General features: G+C 33.9%; 2 protein-coding genes and 1 non-coding gene across 3 annotated transcripts; 2 read left to right on the top strand and 1 right to left on the bottom strand.

The window, feature by feature from the left end:
• Window positions 1-967: 967 nt before the first annotated feature.
• Window positions 968-2665, bottom strand: LOC132303873 (stemmadenine O-acetyltransferase-like). The gene has a single exon (XM_059801321.1). It carries the CDS (start codon window positions 2511-2513, stop codon window positions 1239-1241), a length of 1275 nt encoding a protein of 424 aa, XP_059657304.1. The 5' UTR covers window positions 2514-2665; the 3' UTR covers window positions 968-1238.
• Window positions 2666-13701: 11036 nt separating this feature from the next.
• On the top strand, window positions 13702-14196 carry LOC132305336 (stemmadenine O-acetyltransferase-like). Its single transcript, XM_059802993.1, has one exon. The coding sequence runs from the start codon at window positions 13702-13704 to the stop codon at window positions 14194-14196; it is 495 nt and encodes a 164-aa protein (XP_059658976.1).
• A 569-nt stretch (window positions 14197-14765) lies between these two features.
• On the top strand, window positions 14766-14839 carry TRNAV-CAC (transfer RNA valine (anticodon CAC)). The gene has a single exon. It is a non-coding gene; the product is annotated as a tRNA-Val (tRNA).
• The last annotated feature ends 5985 nt before the right edge of the window (window positions 14840-20824 follow it).

Raw genomic sequence — 20824 nt, 5'->3', positions numbered from 1 at the left:
TTGGGTGGTTGATTAAATAATTGTCGCAACAAATTTATTGCTCAGGCCACAGTGAGATTGATGATTAAGTAGATTTTGCACGCGTATATATTTTATCTTAGATTGTGCTTTAAAGGAGGTACCCTATTTTGCGAAGGCGTGACAGCAATGATCTGTAGCAAAGATTTTACAGAAAAAAATACAAGATACTCAGATGCCTCATAATGACTTTAACACTAGGCTCATTGGCACTTCAATTTGATGCGTCTCAAGTTCTATGTTAAAGACAATTGATTAAGTACAAAGTTTTGTATTCTTAATTCACATAGTTACAAACTATTTCAATAAACATTATATACTTGCAATTTAATATGTAATGATCAATAAAGAGTGATTCCTTTGCTCACCAGTAGATGCTCCATCAATAACAAACAACACTTCTTGTTTGTGATGCCAAATTTTCACCTTTTTTTAATTTGGCTGATAAACTATTATAAAACTCATTCTATAGTGGCTTGGATATGTAATCTTACATGGAGTGATTCCTTTACTCACCACTAGATGCTCCACAATAGCAAACAAAACTCCTTGTTTCAATCACTAGATCTCAAATTGATTTCTAAGTCTTATTCAGAAGTTTGAAGTGTTAAGATATTGACTGATTGAAACTCATTGGCTTACATATTAGGTTGAATTATTTTCTTAGAAATGAATTTGAATTACTATGAGATTGAGGTCAATACAATGTTCTTACAACATGATGAATTAAGCCTAGCTTAGTGATCGAAATCTCAGAAAGACTAAACTCATTTAGGGCCAGATTTGTCTATACGCTAGTTAGATCCCCTAGATTTGCATTTTTTCGGTCATATTCTCTACTTTTTCTAACACACGAGTCTCTCCCCTCATGAAACAGATGTCAGAGATGTTTTTTTTGTTGGCATCATCAAAAAAGTAGTTTATATTAATGCCCAGACTGCTCATTCCCTCCAATGAGGGTAGATTAGTCATTTCATTCCTTTCTTTAACACCCTCAGCCGGCAACGTGTAAAAGGGGATATGAATGAAGATATGCAAACTTGGGGGGTCTAACTCAAGTATAGACAAACCTCAGGAGGATCTAAATGAATTTTACCCAAGAATTTTTCATGAAAAAGAAAAAGAAAGAGATCTAAGAAAGAATAATTAGACAGTAAAGATACAAAAAAGTTATAATTGGCCAACCATTCTTCATTTAAGTAACAGACAAGTGAAATTTACTAATTCGATGAAACGTAGCTCAAGAGATCGGAGTGCTGCTCGAATTTTGCCATATCTTGTTCATCAAGGACAACCCATGCTTCAATTCCATCACCATTTTTGGAATCCATCAGGAACATAGTATCCTTAATGGCTATGCCAGCAATACTCACCCAGGTGGGCTTTCCCCAACCAAAATCTGCCTCATAGATTGGAAACCTACACCAACTACTAAAGCTTAACAACTGCACTGAGCCGGACAATCTTTCAACCAGCTTCTTCAGACTACTATTCTTGATCACTGCATAACCATCTTCACTTAGTTTTCTTATATAATCAATGTCAATTTTTTTCATTCCTTCCCTTAATTTATGCACTAAGGAAGCCAACTCCTCTTCACCATCAGTACTAGTTGCGAATGCTGTCCTAATAAGATTCCCAAAATGATTTTCCGCCATTGGTGTGACCATCCTCCCCCTCAAATTCACTTGATGGGCTGCTATTGATGTGCTACATCTATCAAGATCTCTTTGAGCCATGGCACACTTCCATATCAGCGCGGTGACCACCTCAACCCTTGTAGGCTGCTGCACGGTGCATGAGGCTCCGGTCACTGCTCTAGCTTTCAGAGCAGCTATTGCTGAGGAATTGAAAACAAACCTTTTAGTGACAAGTACCCTCTCTTGTGAAGAATTGGTTGGCTTTGGCAAGTCTAGCGGTGGGAAGAGAGACGCGTTGTTCAAGTTTGGATGCACCAAATCGCGCTCCCCCCTAGCCATGGCAGCCCAAGTATTGATGAACATGACAAAGCTATGGCCATCAGCAATCCTGTGTGAAATGCACACACCAATAGCTATACTGCCACAATCCAATAAGTTGACCTGAACGCCTAATTGAACATCTCTAATCACAACACTTCCATTTTTCGTATACGGAACAAGTTGGTTCAGGACTTCAGCCTCTGGCAATTCAATGATGTCCGAGAGCTTGGCATAGACTCTGGCTTCCAAATAATCAACCCCCTCGTCGTTACAATCAACTGATCTTTCGTCTTTGATCCTTCCGGCTAGTGGGTAGAATCGGGTTAAGGCATTGGATAATGATGTTTTTAGGCAATGAGACATGTTGGACTGTGTATGATCACCAGTTTCATCATTGGAGTAGTAGAGAATAAGGGGGAAAAATAAAATTGCAGTGAGCTGATCTAACAAGGAGAGGTGGTAGGTTCTAAGGTGATGGGGTGTTGGAGAGGAGGGCTTGATGAGCTCCTTGGAGATGATATCAATCTTCACCATTGTTGTCTTAGTAAACAAAGAAAATGAGTGTGGGTTGTGAGTTTTGTAAGGTAACAATAATGCTATATATGTGGTTCTATCATACTAGCAATAATGCACCTAATACCATCAGAATTCTGCAGTCAAGCATGTTTGGACAAAAATAGTACTGAGATAAGTGACCATCTTAAAAGTGTGTGTGTGTGTATATATATATATATATTAATTTATTAAAGGAAATGAATTAGGAATGCATGACAGGGTTGAAAGCAAATCTTGTGGACCTCCTAAGTTATTCTCCTCCTAGTTGAGCCAAGGAACTTTGCCTTTTCAAATCACTAAACAAATGGGTATGGGGAAAAAGAAATGTTAGCTCAAATCTTGTGGACCTCCTAAGTTATTCTCCTCCTAGATTCCACATGCTTCTAGTGGCTGACAGTAGTCGACTGTCCTTATAATTTTTATTAAAAAGAATTTGGAAATCAACGGTGGGAATTTGAGAGTAAGAATATGAATGCATTTATGTTTTTATAGCCGACTCGTTTGCTTAACGAATGTACCCAACTTCACAAAATTAAGAATATGAAAAGAACATCAAATAAGTCACCAATTTATCCTTAGAATGCATTAAAATTATGTTTTGCCAAATGGTACTTCGTGGCCAAGTAAAAGGCAAATAGTTTAAGTTCTCGCAGGAGTAAAATTAGGTGTGTGAGTGTATTTTTTGTTAATTAAAAAAAAAAAAAAAAAAACCTAAATAGAATAATATATGTAGATATGTTAAAACCCCAAGAATGGAAAAGAAAATGAAAGAGGGAAAGAAAACAAAAAATTAGTCCATTAATGGAAGGAGCATATGCCCTTGTGATTTTTTTAAACAGTCTAACCTTTCATTTTCACATCTTTTTCTCAATTCACTGCACCATGGTGAGTCAAAATTCCCCATATCTTGGTCATGTCATGGCAATATTCAATCATGCAAATAAGAAAATTAAATTCTCTTATCCCTTGATTAGGAAGTGCACTCAAATATTATTTTGAAAAATCTCCTTCCTAACATACATACATATAGTTATTTACCAAAAATGGAAAAATATGAAATGGAAGGGTTGGTCCATTGGCTTACACACAAAACAAAATTCTCTCTTTTTTAAACTTTGTTTTTAAAAATAAAAAGTACTTATACACATTTCACAAACTATTCATTGTGAATTTGAACTCCACACCCCCTTTAAGAGAGGAGAGGTTATACTATTCGACTAATGACACTCAGACATATAACCACATATTATAATAAATTTTTATTTTTTCTCGATAAAAAATGTGCTTTACAGAGAAAGAGAACTGCCAAATGTAATGTTTTTATTTTTATTTTTTATTTTTTATTATCATATACAGTTCTCCCAAATGTAATGTTTGGTAACAAGAACCACATTGATGGTTGCACAAATGTAATATTTCGTCATAGTGGTACTGGTAACAAGAACTTGATAATAGGAAAATTACCAATTAACCACATTGATGGTTGCACAAACGTAATGTTTTATCAAAGTTTCCCTAACAACTTAATAACAGTCTATTGAATAAAACAGTGAAAAAGTTGGAGAGTTTATTTTGTTATATTGATTTTTGTTTTTTTGTTTTATTACTTTTTTCTTACAAACAAAATGATAATCTTAAATGAAAACTTTCCATGATAGACATCATGAATTTTTTTTTTATACATACTTCCCCAAATGGAGAGATTGAGGTTAAATCTGATCATCGAGAACAGGTGGATAATGGGTGTGTATTTACTTCAACTTTAAAAAAGATTAAAAAAATAAAAAAGAAATTGATATAACTTATTTGTAATTGAAAATAATTCTTAAAATTAATTTAATTTGCTATAACTTATACTAGTTCCAAAATTTTATCTTACACGGACGTGGTTCCATATTTTTTTTTTAATATTATTATTATTGTTATTATTTTGTTATATATGTGCAAGTTATACTTGTTGAGTTGTTCTAGATAAGAGTAAGGTTAATCATGAAAACGTTCTGATTTAAAAATACTTACTAACATCACTTTGAAGATCAAAAAGATCTCAATTTTTGGTTTGTTTTTCACTATAATAAAATCTGTGTGTTTTTCTCTATAAGAACAACCTTTTTTGGTTGAAAGGTAAACTTGAATTAATAAAATTAGGAAAATACAATTATCGGGTTCTAAATGATAGAAATTTGCCCAAAAACACCTTACATCAGCAACAACTATTGGGTTTTATGAGTTAGGCTGTTTCCAATCCAAGTAGGGTATTGGAATTGTCAAAAATTACCCCCGAATTTGTGTCCACCCACTTGTTTGACCTTTTTTTAAATTTTTTGGTAAATCTTTTTCTACGCCTTCCCTCCTCTTTGAGAATGAGGAGGTTATATAATTGGGACAAGAGCACTTGACTTGTTTGACGTTTTGATAGTCCAAACAGGTCACATAAGCTTCAACTATCAATGCTACATCAGCTAGCCTCTTTCAATCTCCTACTTCTTAGACTCTATAAGAGTGGTGACTGTGAAATATTATTTTGTAATTGGCAATTATCGGAAACAAAACAAATTCTTGCCGAGTTGTAATTTGAAGTTACTATATCGGGATCGATAACGACTATGGAATGGAAAGGTTGTTTAAAGTTACTATAATTGAGATCATTTGAAATAAGGTAAGAGCAACACATTAGGAATGATTCTAAACAGGGTAGGACACATTCTACACTCTCCATAGTTTTCAGAAACTTACTGTAGAATGTTTTTAGGCTTAAAAAAACCAAGTTTCAAGTTCTAGCCAACTTGAACCGATTTAGTCCCTCTAAACCGGTTCAAGGCTTCAAGATTGGATTCGAAAACCAATCTGCCAAACTTGAACCGGTTCAGCCCCTCTAAACTGGTTTACGTAGTCCTGATCAGATTCCAACTTTCAGCTTCCTATTTTAGAATTGTTTCCTAGTTGCTCTAGAATTGTACCAAGTCCTATGCATGAATTTTTTCATATTTTCAAAGGGACTAGGATATTCTAAATTATATATAAACCTTGTCATACACATAGGTTTATTCACGGCTTTTGCATTATCAGTTTATTATTTTTAAAAGACTTAGGAAGATTTTTGTCTCATAAAATCTTAGAGATTTTTTTTGTTTGTCTTTCTAGAACACACACATAGTCACATAGTGATTTTAGAATTTTGTTGTTCGAATCCTGATCGTGATTATACAGTTACATCTACATCAATCAGACAAAAGTATATCTACTTCTACATTAAATCCAAAAGTTGAAGAACAGAAGTAAAAACAATCACACTTTGAAAAGGTTAGAGCATTTGAGGAGTGTTGTCTGGTCTACCTACTACTCCTCTACAAAGATCAAGCATAAGTCTGAGTTCAAGTTGCTGCTGGACGAGGAGTCACAAAGCTAGAAGATTGTCAGCAATTGGTGTTTGGTAGAACGATAGGGTGTGAGCTAAAGTCAAAGTTCAGTGTACTTTGTTTCAAGCAGAGTGGATCGGTTTACTTTGGACTACACAGTCCACGAAGTTTTTTTCACGCAAACAGTTGACGTATTTTATCAACTGGGGTTTACTCGCTAAAAATCCTGTTGTCACCTCTAATTTTTACTTTGCTTTATTTTATCTGCATGTGATTAATTATTTAATTACTAAAATAAAGTAAGTTGGAAAAATACAAGATCTATTTTCAAAAATAATAAAAACTTTCTAAATATTCTGCTGCGTACAACTCATAAATTGGTTTCAGAGCCAATCTCTATACATTGAGTTGATCCTTGTTGGAAAGTTTTGTTTTGATTTCAAAAATTGGTTTTTAATCATATCTTATGCATTGAAAGAAAGCGGTTCTAATTAACATGGTCCTTTGTTTGGAGGAGATAATTACAATTTTTTGAAATCAAAGATGAGAGCCTATTTGCAAAATTCAGGTGATAAAACTTGGGCTATTGTTGAATCTGGCTATTCACTACCTATAGAAGATAAAATTGTAGATGGTAAAAAAGTCAAGGTCTTAAAAGATACTTTTGCTTTTACTGCTATTGAAACTGAGCGTAATGATGCTAATGGCAAAGCTTTATATGTAATTATTAATTCTGTTGTTTCATCTGAATATGCTAAAATTTCTGATTATAAAACTACTAAAGAAGTTTGGAATATTTTGCAGGTTACTCATAAAGGAACTTCAAAAGTGAAGTTGTCTAAAATTCAGATACTTTCTCATAACTTTGGGAACATCGTGATGAAAGATGATGAATCCTTTTCTAATTTTTATTCTAGTATTCTTGAAATAATTTTTGAACTACGTCACTTAGGAAAAATGGTTAGTGATAAGAAAATCTGTGTGAAAATCTTAAGGTCGTTACCTAAAAGATTTTAGATTAGGGTATCACTGAACATTGGGATTTAACTACCTGTAAAGTTGACGAGGTTGTAGGTTCATTGAAAACTTTTAAGATGCAAAACTTCAATTTAAATCAAAAGGAGAAAAATCTTGCTTTAAAATCAACATGGGTTAAGAATTCTCTAGATGATAACTTTGATGATGATTTTGTTTTTTTGTCAAGGCAATTCAATCTGATATTGCAAAGACAACAGAGGAGAAGGAATGACAACATAGCCAATCCTCAAAATTTTGACAAGATGTCAAAATTTAGGTTTAATGAAAAGAAATTAGAAGAATCAAAAGAAACTGAATTCACTTACTGGAATTGTGGTTGCAAAGGTCACGCGTCTAATGTTTGTCCTAATCCTAGGAAAGAACAAAAGGATAGGAATAAAGGAAAAGCAATGAAAGTTTCTATGTCTGAAAAATCTGCTTTAAGTGATAATGATTCTCCTTATGATGATACTGATGATTTTTCATATGTCGCTTTTCTTGAAAGAGGTCCTCATGTCGTTACTTTATCTGACTCTGATATTTCAGATAATGAAGACAATGAAGTTCATGATGAACAAATGCAGGAAGCTGAAAAGGGACGATGAAAGATTGAAGAAGATGGTCAAAGAACCATTAAAGTCAAACATGCAATCAATAAGCTAGCAAATGAGCTTATCCAAGCAAAAGGAGGAATGAAGATCTAAGAAAATAGATTGATGAAGGCAAGAGGAAAGCTTTTGAAAACAATTCTGTCATCACTGAGCTTGAGAAGAAGATCATCATTCTTGAGGATAAGGTAAGTACTGCTAACTCATTGAAAGAATGTCTTACTTTGAAAAATGATTATCTTGAAATTAAATTAAAACCTGAAAAAGATCAGTTGAAAGGATTCAATATGAGTCAAAACAGTTTGAATAAGATAATCAACATGGGCAAGGATATGAATGATAAAAATGGATTTGGATTTATTAGAGGTCCATCTAGTGGTCAAGGTAAAATAATTTTTGTTAAACCTGCTAATATGCCTAAACCATGTTTGTCTGATTCATTGCATTCTGATATGTCTTATATGCCTAAACTATTGCATTGCACTTTCTATGGTAAGACTGGACATAAGCATCACTCATGTTTTCAAAGGAAAAAGAAAAAGTCTTCAAAAATTTATTCTCAGAATGTTCAAGCTAAGAAAAAGGTGTTTTCTAAAAAGAAAAAGAATTTTGTGCCACCTAAGTTTTGTAAAGCTGTAAATTTACCTAAGAAAGAGATAAATAATGAAAGAGAATTTCAGGAAGTGAGAGTAAAGACTGTGTGGGTCAAAAAGACTGATTTGATCAATTTTGTGCCTGTTGAGTCCATGGAACTAGATTCCAAAAGGACTTCACCTTCAAACTGAGTCCTATGAAATTCAGTGATCATGGCTTGTGCTTAAAAGAAAATTTTGTTGCCATTGGATCACTTGTTAGGGTTTGGTTTATGTTTTGAGTTTTTGATCATAATCTTCATGATATACATGTGAAAATTCTTTTAAGGAATTTATGATATCTATCTTTAAATGCAAATTGAGACACATGATAATTTGGATAAAAATATATTATTGGTCTGTAATCTATACAATGAAAGATGATTTGCATTGATTATGTGATTTTTAGATTTGAATCTCTTAAATTCATAAACTTTTGTGCACTAGTTCATCTCTGAAAAATTTGGTTGAAAATCTTTTGGTCTGTTGACTAGGGTTTATTGTTCACAAAAGTTATAAAGGTTATTATTTAAAAATAAATAAATAAATTAAAAAAATAATAATTTAGGAGCTTAAATAAATAAATAAAAATTAGCTTGAAAAGAAAGAAAAATTTGAAAGTTGCTGAATACTTTGCTAAGGAAAAGGCTACCTATTGAGATTTGATCGAAAGCTCCCATTAGACTATGAATTGAAGCTAAAAACGGAGATAAGTTGAGTTGGGGAATTGCTGACTACTCTTTAGAGTGAAAGCCACCTTGCTTAGAAAAATTGCTCAAAACAATGTTATCTTAATGCTTTTCGATCAATAAGGTTTAGACAATGATCTGTTGAAATTTAGCTGAAGATGGATTGGATTGAGTTTCACACACACACATAAACTTGGTCGATTAATTTCTAAATCTTTCACTAAAATTTGCAAGTTTGATTTCATATTGTGATTATTTTCTGAGATTTGAAATTATTTGAAAAGTCTATGGAGTCAAATATTTATTATTTTTAAAATTCTCTGAAAGGGTTTTGAATCGTGTATTGACCGGATAATTTTAATAATTGGTGATTTGTTGTTTTAATTTAAAAAAATAAAAATAAAAATTGAAAGGTTTGAAAAATTCAAAAAGATTTTGATTTTTAGGTTTTTAGATTTTTTTTTTGTTGATTTTTTAATCACCGATGTGTTAAAATATTTTCTACAAAAATTGGAAAAAGTTTTTTTCTTTTTCAAATTTTAGCACTGTGTTCAAGACTGCCCTTGTTGAATCGGTTCAATGGGGCTGAACCAGTTCAAGGCTGTAAGCCAAAAAGGGACTGCCCTTCTTGAACCTGTTCAGGCCTCCTGAACCGGTTTAAGGCCGCGGGCTTGGGGTATTTTATTTGCTTGTTGCTCATTTGTTTTGCAACTCTCTCTTTAAATGCTCCATTGATTTCTCCTTTTCATATCTTAGTCACACACACACACACACACCATCTATATCATATTTTTGTCATTCATTCATGGAATATACTTAATCATTACATGATAAACATAAGATTGAAGACAAGAATTGAAGATTGTGGATTGAAGAGATTGAAGCTTCTAAAGAGAAATTGGGGTAGTAATCTACATTGTTGTTGATTTTTGGGAGGATTGAAGATCGAAACAAAGTTTTTTATAAACATTTTTGGGGTTGCACACCAAGTGTTTGATAGAATTCCCAAGAGAGTTTACAAGCTTCAAAGTGAAAATTTTGTGAAGAACAAGGCTCCAAAATTGTCTAAGGAAGCTAAAGGCAAAGGTGTTGCATAACCTAGGCCTCCTAAGAGACCTTGAACTAGCATAACCATTCAAGAACCTCAAGGTGGTTCACATGCTTCAAGAAACACTTCAATCAATTATCCGTCTGTTTCTAGCACCGGCATAATTGAATTTGAAGAGTCACACTTCTATAATGACAATGCATGGCAAACTTACCTTTTGTGTACAAGGATGGTCCTATAAAGTCAAAAAGGAATGTTAATCTCCAAAAACTTCAAGACATAGCTGGACAAAAATTGGTCGATTACATTAAGTCTTATAAGTGGTTCTTCTCCATAAAGCTTGGAAAGAGTACTTACTGTCCGAATATGGTTCGCTACTTCTATGCGAATATTCAAGATACCAAAGATTCATACTTTAATGTATCTCTTTTTGGGAAAGATTACATGGTGGATGAAAATGATATTGAAGCTATCTTGAATTTTTCAGACAGTTGATAGGACAGACTTTGCCTTTGACAATCACGGGTCCAAATTTTTCCCAGATTGTTTCAAAGATTTGTGTTTCGAATTCTTCTATGAATCAAGATAGTATTCCGGCTAGATTTATGATAGATGAGGCGGTGTTCTTTAATTTGTTTGCCATGGCTAATCTTGGCTATTTTGGAAAGAAAGATGAGATAAATCTTGAGCGAGCACAAGTTCTCTATTTTCTTGCTATTAATGAGACTATTCAGCTTGCACCATTAATTGTGCAGCTAATGATATCTCATTACAAGAAGAACTCGCGTAAGTATTCTTCTCATTTTCCTATGATAATCATGGAAATTTGCAAGTTAAAGAATATTCAGATTCCTCCAAGAGCGTATCATCAGCCTATCATGACTGAGTTAGATCCTCGTGCTCTGAATAAGTCTAAAACTACAAGAAAGGCTCGGAAAGGTATAGATGAGGGTTCGTCACAAGCTCTAGAAGTTACTCAACTATTTCCTCAAAAGGAAATTTCACAAGAGCAGATGCAAACATCATGTATTCTTATCTTCTGCAGCATCAAACTTCTTTGTTTGAGAGAATGATGGTTGAGGTTAGAGATCTCAAACTTCAAATGAATCAGATGAAAGGATAGCAGCAAGGGGTTCCAGATGAGGATGTTTACAGGCCTGCATCTCCAGATCCATCTATGAGAGCTGAGGATGAAAATGAAAATGATGATCTGGATGACTATTCAAATGGGGATGAGGATGAGGAAGATAGTGAGAAGACTGAAGATGTTTTTCTGACATAGCGGTTAAGAAGATAATGATGCTGACTTTTGCGTTGATTTATCATGCATCATGACATTATACTCTTGTTAACATGGTCATTATTTTTGGATATTTTCGTATATGCTTTAATGACATGTTTGGATGTTCTATCTGATTCTCTTATTTGTCTCTATTTCAAAGTCTCTATGTTTTGTCAATTTGTTACAAAAAAGGGCTGAGAGAACAAATGTGATGTTAAAGGGGAGATAATTTTTTTTTGGATATTTACTTAAGGGGGAGTTTTTATAAATTTTTATTTATTAAACTTCACTGGTAGTTATTATGTGATATTGTGCAGGAAATCAGGTCAAGCCGTATATCCAAGAAGAGATGAGAACAATGATCATATTCCATGTTTTTGTCTATAAACAAAATAATAATTTACTTTTCTGCTTTGGGTAGATTATTCAAATTGTTTTTAGGGTTTTGTCACGAAATTGTCAAAGGGGGAGATTGTGAGATATTATTTTGTAATTGGCAATTATCGAAAACAAAACAAGTCATTGTCGAGTTATAATTCAAAGTTACTATATCGGGATCAACAGCGATTGCGGAATAGAAATGTTGTTCAAAGTTACCATAAGTGAGATCATTTGAAATAAGGTAAGAACAACACATTAGGAAGGATTCTAAATAGCATAGGACACATTCTACACTTTCCATAGTTTTCAAAAACTTACTGTAGAATATTTTTGGGCTTAAAAGAACCAAGTTTCAAGTTCTAACCAACTTGAACCGGTTCAGCCTCTTTGAACCGGTTCAAGGCTTCAAGATTGGATTGGAAAACCAATCTGCCAAACTTGAACCGGTTCAGCCCATATGAACCAGTTCAAGTAGTCCTCATCAGATTCCAACTTTTAGTTTCCTGTTTGAGAATTGTTTCCTAGTTGGTCTAGAATTGTACCAAGTCCTATGCACAAATTTTTCCATATTTTCAGAGGGACTATGACATTCTAAATTATATATAAACCTTGTCATACACATAGGTTTATTCATGGCTTTTGCATTATCAGTTTATTATTTTTAAAAGCCTTAGGAAGATTTTTGTCTCATAAAATCTTAGAGATTTTTCTGTTTGTCTTTCTAGAACACACACATAGTCACGTAGTGATTTTAGAATTATGTTGTTCGAATCCTGATCGTGATCATACAGTTTCATCTACATTGATCAGACAAAAGTAAATCTACTTTTACATCAAATCCAGAAGTTGAAGAATAGAAGTAAAAGCGATCACACTTTGAAAGGGTTGGAGTATTAGAGGAGTGTTGTCTGATCTACCTGCTACTCTTCTATAAAGATCAAGCATAAGTCTGAAGTCAAGTTGTTGTTGGACAGAGAGTCACAAAGCCAGAGGATTGTCAGTAATTAGTGTTTGGTAAAACGATAGGGTGTGAGCCAGAGTCAAAGTTCAATGTACTTTGGTTCAAGTATAGTTGATCAGTTTATTTTGGACTGCACAGTCCACGAGGTTTTTCCCACACAAACAGTTAACGTATTTTATCAACTGAGTTTCTTCGCTAAAAATCCTGGTGTCATCTCTAACTTTTACTTTGCTTTATTTTATGTGCATGTGATTAATTGTTTAATTAAAATAAAGTAAGTTAGAAAAACACAAGATTTGTTTTCAAAAATAATCAAAACTTTCTAAATATTCCGCTGCGTACAACTCACAGTAACATTCTCGTTGAAGTTGCAAAAAACAAACATCAAGTTATTTCTAAAGAGAGGATAAAACCCTCATCGATCTCCATCACCCCATCACCTTAGAAACCTCAAGCTTTCATTCTTAGACCAAATTGCACTACAAGTTTATGTTCCTTTCATTTTCTTCTATCAACCTGATTAGATGTGCATGGTATTGGTCGTGCCCAAAACTCTCACTCACTGAAACAATCTTTATCGAAAACCCTAACTCGATTTTACCCCTTAGCAAGAATGATAAAAAATGATGGTACCATTGATTGTAATGATGCTGGAGCTGAGTATGTTGAAGCTCAAGTCCATTATCATCTTTCACAGGTTATAGAAAAGCCTGAAATTGAAGAGCTAAACCAATACTTTACTATTAATCGATCCTCATGGTACTAGGACTGAAATGGCTAAGGAAGCACTCCTAGCTATCCAAATCGATTAATTTCTTTGATTATGGTGCGGTGGCTATTGGTGTGTGTATTTCGCACAGCATAGTCGATGGATTGTCTTTAGTCATGCACATTCATCACTGCATGTCGTGGCTCGTGGTGCTAGCAAAATTGTGCACGGTACCTTAATTTCGATTTGGCATGTCATTTCCTACCTAGGGACTTGCTAGGGTGTATGCCAACACGAAAGAAAAGATCATGACAAGAAGGTTTGTATTCGATAAGAAAGTTAGTAAAACTCAAACAGGTTGTGTCCTCAGCATTTGGATCACAAGTGAAAGATCCCACTCATGTCGAAGCTGTCTCCTGCCTCAGCTTTCATCTAGAGGCAATTCATGGAGGTGTCCAAAATTAAGCTAGATACAAAAAAGATGTGTGCGGTCCATACTATAAACTTGAGAGCTCGGATGTGGCCACCCCTCCTCGACCACACCTTTGGAAATGTCTGGACTTTCGTGAGTGCATTATTGACATCCGAGGGTAAGGAGGAGTACCATGACCTAGTGAGCCTACTAAGAGGTGCAATAAGAAAAATTGACATTGATCATGTGAAGAAACTACAAAATGGAGATTGGTACTTGGAGGATCTCAAAAGGGCAAATGAACATTTTTACAAGGGTTATTTAGAGTTTTGTAGTTTCAGTAGTTGGTGTAGATTTCTTATGTATGGGGTTGACTATGGTTGGGGTAAACCAGTTTGGGTATGCACAGCAACTACGCCTTTCAAGAATGTGGTAATTTTGACGAGTAGTAGTTGTGGGGAGGGAATAGAGGCATGGGTGAACATGGACATGGCCATTCTTGAACATGATCATAAACTCCTTTCTCTTGGTACCAATGAAGTGCATGGATGCTCAAAAACTTGACGGTGACACTAGAGGAGAAACAGTACTTTAGTCCAATGACCTGACATCTTATTCACATATAAGTGGGCATTTCACTTCTTCAGTAGCTAATAGAATAAATGTGCGTGTTGGTGTGTGTAATTTAACCTAAATCACGTATTGGCATGCATGTTCACTTCTCATTATCCATTTATTTTCTTATACTTTTATGAATTTTTCTGACCATAAATGCTTATCTCTTGTGTATGGTTGTGACTTCTGCTAACAGTGCCTATTAAGCAGCCATAGTAGGGGTTCATTTCTTCTGTTGATTTTTAAGTAACCTGAATTTGGGTAGAATGGGAACTTTCGTTTCTTTTGAATGTTTTCCATATTCTTTCCTATAATGTGTTTACAAAAAACGGGAAAAGAGAAGGCCAAGTCTTAGCCCATAATGTATGTACGAAAACAAACCCGGTGACAAGCCCACCCAAGAAGAGAGGAATAAGAGCCCATAATATCTCCCTGTCATGCTACTAAAATCAAATGCAAAAATATGTTTTTAACTGTTCAATAACTGTTTTAATTCTTGAGCATAATTGATAACCAACGTCTGGGTGGTGTAGTTGGTTATCACGCTAGTCTCACACACTAGAGGTCCCCGGTTCGAACCCGGGCTCAGACAAAAATTTTTAATTCTTAAAACCTTTCAATTTTTATTTTTTGGCATATATAGCATACTTTTGTTTTATTCATTGTCCTCGCTAGATTGGCCTATACAATATTTATTTATTTTTCTTATTAATTGACAGATTAATTAAAATTATGATCATATCAATGAAGATTTTGAAAGCTTTCTTAGATTAGAGTGAAATTGATAATCAAGTTCATTCGCGAAATAAATAAATATGTACGGATTAATTAACAAGAAAAAGAAATGTTAGCTAAATTTTGGATGAGGTAGTGGTTGAAAATGGTCACGCAACGCGTGCACGACTGCTTTTTGAATTATTCTTAAAAAGAATTTGGGAATCTACAATGAGAGTTTCAGAGAGAGAATATGAATGCATGTCCAGAAAATACTACTTTTAGACACCTTAATTTAGCACTTAATAGAATAATTTTTTTTAAAAAGTGCAAAGTTGACCCACGGATTGATTCTATTGCTCAACAATTTTGCATAGGTGCTCTCAATACTTTCAAATAGAAATGAATGCGGGTGGAACTTGGATGTCCTCCCGTGTGAGAACCAAGAGCCCTCTTGTGCATCAAAACAGTGTTATTTTGAACAATAAGAATTGCAGATCGCACGAAACTGTAACACAGGTTTATTGGAAATAAAAATAATCAATCAAGAAGAAAACAATCACACAAGGCAATCACACATGAATTTGCGAAATATCAACGTAAACCAAGCTTGTAATTCATTTTTCACATCCTCATTAGAGTTTTGAGTCGGACTCCATGTATTTACATTCCAAGGGTACCATTCGAAGGGGGTGATAGAAATCCTCATTTTAGTGATCCAGCTGTGGAAGCTTTTACTGGAGGAGATGCTGCTGATAATATAGCTTATTCTTTTTTATTTTCTTCTTACAAAATATGAATTTTTTTTATTTTTTTTATTTGGGATATTACAGAAACATGGAGATTCGGAGGTTAAATTACAAAGCTATGAAGTCAGTCTATATTTTTCATAGATCTGATTTTTTCTTAAAGTCTGATCATAGAAGCACGTTATTCATATGCTCAAACTACACTTAATATTTTCAAGTACCACTTATGCATATGTATGTATCATTCTTGTGCACAAAAGTACCAATCTTATGCACGGAGGTACCATTGTTATGTAAACTAAGTCATCAAAATAACCTGCACAAAAACTGATATTTTGTGCACTAGAGTAATACCTACCAGCACATACGTAGTATCTTTGTGCATAAGAATGATACTTGTATAAAAATGATACTTCTAATCACATAGTGACATTAACATATTATAACGTACATGCATAAGAGTGATACATATTTTTATGTACAAAAGTAATACCTAAAAATACTATAGAATAAATAATATTTTTTCATGTTTACCTTAAAAAAATTGATGACAATAAAAGGCGTTGACTTGTTGACTTTTGACTTCGTGACCGTAAATTAACCTTCAAAACTCCATGATTTCATATTTATCCCTTTTTAATTTTTATAAGAAATAATTAATTTATCCTTCCTTACACTTTAGGGTCCGTTTGACATGCGTTTTGTTTTTATTATTTTTGTTTTTGAACCGTTGCAAGTCGATTTTGGTAATAAAAACATATTTTGTGCGGTCTTGTTTTATTTTATACAGTACTAAAATACTTCGTGAATAGTGATCCAAAACCAAAACACCAAAAAAATATATTTTTTTTTGTTTTGACAATGTTCATGTCCCAAAACTATAATTGTTTGTATTTTTATTTTGTTTTGACAATATTCATGTCCCAAAATCATAATTGTTTGTATTTTTATTTCCGACATTTTCTCAGCAAATTATCGTTTCAAAAGTACCACTCTTGCAACAAAAATACTATTTTTATTTTAGTCAAAAACAAAACGCCAAAAATAATGCAATTACCAAACCGCCCTTTAACTAAATTCGCTCCGCTCACCATTTCTCTCGATAATCCCACCACAACCCTCTGGCACAGCTCACAACTCTTGTCACGAATCTCTAAAATTGAACGTAGCGCTGCAGGTGGAAATGGTTGTATCACCATCTCTCTCTAGACTAGAAGTGATTCTCCATCTCTCTCTCTCCCTTGTAAATACACAAAATCACATACTTTTCATTCTTTACTACGTGAGATGCACCTTTGATTATATTTAACATGATTATATAAATATGATCATATGTTTTGAAGTCTGATATTTTTTTGGTACATTTATATAGATTCATATATGATCATATGTAGATTCTATTTTTATTTTCTTTTGTCTTGTTTTGAAGGGTGAGATTTTTCGGGACCAAGGCGACAACCGCGACAGAGATTGGAATTCATATATGCATTTGTATAAAAAACTGAGGTACGTTAATGGGTCGACTCAGAATTATCACCGAGTTGACTCATGGTAATTGTATCGTGGAGTTTTAGCTATAATGTAAGGTCTGATTTTCATCAATTTAGCTCTGGTTTGTGAAAAATGGTGCAATGTTCTTTTTGGGTATGAATCAGTTAATCATGAACTTGGATTTCATTGAGAAATTATTCAATTTTATTTTATTTTATTTTTTTGTTCTCCTTTTCACATAGGAGTAGGAATTATTCTGTACTCACAAAGACTTCTAATAATAATAATAATAAGCAAAAATTAATGGCACAGATTTAAGAAACGAGGTTATAAAGTTAAAGATAAAAGATTTTGATAACTTCAATTTTATATTAGACGAGGCATTGCATGAAAGTAATGTTGAAAACATTAGGCTGAAGAATAAAATTGAAATAAAGCTTTTTGATAAAATTGAAAACATTAGGCATGAAAGTAGTGCTGAAGCATATAGTCATTGCCATCTTCAATGAGCCATAAAAATTAATTATTCGGAAGTGTTAGATATACGATATTTTGCTTCACAATAGAAGAACAAGATATATCGTCTAACCACAAATACTTGGCTGCCTTTATGGTGTCATTTGAGGTCCTGAACTCACATCAATTGTGCCACGTTTGCACCTATATAATGTGTCTAAACTGAGCTCCAACGGGTTGGCGAAACGAACTAAAATGTCACCAACCAGTTGGTGACATTCTGCTCTATCGCCAACCAGTTGCTGATCTACAAAGAAAATTTCAACCAGTTGGCAAAATCTTGTGACGAAAAATGGTACATTTGTGAAAAATAGTGGTGTGTTAATGCAAAAAAAGTAGTACATGAGTGCAGAAAAGTGGTACATCGGGATAAAATACTTAGGCAACTTATTTTTTTTCACAACTAGACTTTGCAATCAGATATTTGATCACACATTTGTCACCCACTAAATGTAATGAACGAACATTTCGCCAACTGGTTGGCAACATTGTGATTGTTCTTATTTTCCATTTGATTGTGAAGGCGTTCAAAGTTCGATATCTTGATTATGAGGTGATGAATGCTAGGTGTCTTGCTTATAATTAAGGCATCTAACTTTTGACACCTCACTGTCAAGGAATCTAACTTTAAAAAATCCCTCTCTGAACTGTTCAAAGTTCGATATCTTGATTGTGAGGCGATGAATGTTAGGCGTCTTTCTTATAATTAAGGCATCTAACTTTCAACACCTCATGGTCAAGGAATCTAACTTTAAAAAATCCCTCTTTAAACTTGTCTGGGTTTTAAGAATACAATTGTTTTGATGGATATACCATAGAGAGATGGAACTGAACCCTGGGTGACATAGGTTGAGCAAGACATGCCCTTTTTTTTTAGCGTGATCGCGAATTTCTCAGATATGTCTCCTCTCAATCATGAGTGGCAGTTTTTTCTGTTAGAGCTCTAATATTTTTCTGTTAGATACGCTAATCTCTTGTAAAATATTTAGGTATTTGAGTCAAAATTGTAGGACTGACATCCGTTAGGCAAGTGGGATTTACATTTTATTGATACAGGGAAGGTTATGTCTGTTGTATTGTGGTCCATTCTTATCTTTCAAACAAAAGAATTAAAAGGAAAGTGTACAAAATAATAAAACTAAAAAATACATTTTAATAATTATAGGCACTACCTAGGAACAAACTTGGAAAAGTGCACTAGCTTAAAATATGTAGGACATGGGAGATGCAGACATTGTTTATTAATTCCTCTCTTCAGGATTTTTTAGTAGATGCTCTATGTACTTGCAAATAAAACTGAATGTGAGTGATGCCAAAATGTCCTTAAATATATATAAATATGCCTACCAAAGGTTGTGTAGCCTAGTGGCATTGACTCTACCTCCCAAACTGGAAGGTGAGGGTTCAAATCCCCGTAGAGACAAATGGATGTGTGAGTTTCTTGTCAATGAAAGATATATGTATAGATATATATAAATTTGCATAGCTACACTTGTAATACTGAACATGTAGATTTTTCAACAACAATGTCATGCCCAAAGAGTTGATAAAAGAAAAATGCTTGTTGTGCTCTTAGTTTCACAACTGAATCTTCTACTTTAACAATCTTTTTGTTTTTCTTGTGCTGGACATTAATCCTGGTGTTCTCTTGATAATTTCCATCCTCTACCAAATTGAATGTGGCAATGTTAGAACTTTTAGCTCTCCGGCCTAGATCAGCTCTCTCTAGATACCATATATTTTTGGCTGGGATGTTTCACCATGATATTCTTCATTGACTGTAAATTAGGGGATTAACCTCTTAAACTCTATTATGATTTTTTCCACATTACACACTAGTTGGTAAAAAAGAAAGGAGCTGTGTGCTAACTCAAAAGGAACAAACACGTCAATGAAATATAATGATCCTTTTTATTTAATACATGTGCGAAACATACAAGCTATGTTCTGGGAAAAAAAAAATAATAATAATTGATAAAGAAAAAAAGAAGCAACAACTGAATATTAATGTCTTGGAAATGAAGTAATAAAGTCAGTGTTGTGCTCAAATTTTGTCATACCTTGTTCATCCATTTTAAATCTTGTTTTTTACTTTTTTTGCAACAATGGTGGCTTAAAGCACCGTTTAATCTACTATCGGACAAATGCAGTCCTCCAAGATGCGTAAAACCACATTCTTAAAGGTCATTCCTGCAACTACTCTAATTTTTTCCCAACAAAAATCAGCTTCATATATAGAAAACATACACCAACAACTAAACTTGAGAAACTGCCCATCCCCATTGTACAATACCTAATCAAGATTTGTCAAATGATCATTGACCACTTCATTCCCATATTCACCTGGTAATTGTCTTACAGAATCACTGTCAATTTTCTTTGTTGAGCTCCTCAGCTACCCCACCAATTTACCCAAATCTGTTTGGCCATATGTTGCATTCGCACTTACATTTCAAAGAAGTTCCCAAAGGAATAATCTGGCAATGCCAGGGCAGTTTGCCCCCGTAATTTGCTAAATTGGCTGGCATGTTACTAGTGAGTGAAAAAATTTGTGAGCAAACTTACAGATGACCTATGAAGGCGTACACACACCCTTTTCCTAAAAGTTCTATTAATACACACACATATATATATTTATCAATATGATTCGAACCTGAATTTGATCATTAGTTTTTAGTTGCACGGTGAGATACCATGGAAAAAAGTGTACACGACTTTTGATTCCTTAAACATTTACGCATCCCTTTGGGCCTCCTCTAGGACCGTACACATGGCCTTATATCAATGACCCATAGGGATTTGAATGTGTGGCAGCCATTCGGATTCTCTGTCCCTTGGCCAGAAATATGCTCACCAAAAACACACACATAAAGAAATAAAAAAATTTAAATTTCATCACTTCTTAGTCTTTATCGAAAGCTAGAAACAATAATTGTCCATACAAGGGGACATGACCTATGAATTTATTGTTTAAAGTCTGCTGATATATCGAAAGCTAGAAATTCCTATGGCAGAGTGGATCATTTCTTCAGCTCGGCAATCGATGCTCTAACATGACAAACAAAACTTGTGATCTGAACCAAAATGTCCCAGTTATATATGTTATT

Source organism: Cornus florida, unplaced genomic scaffold, assembly GCF_030987335.1.
Source record: "Cornus florida cultivar Cherokee Brave unplaced genomic scaffold, ASM3098733v1 CherokeeBrave_3.0.0_Hap2_Chr04, whole genome shotgun sequence".
Classification (NCBI taxonomy): Eukaryota; Viridiplantae; Streptophyta; class Magnoliopsida; order Cornales; family Cornaceae; genus Cornus; species Cornus florida.
The sequence above is the reverse complement of the archived record's forward strand: the minus strand, read 5'-3'. Positions and strand labels throughout refer to the sequence as shown.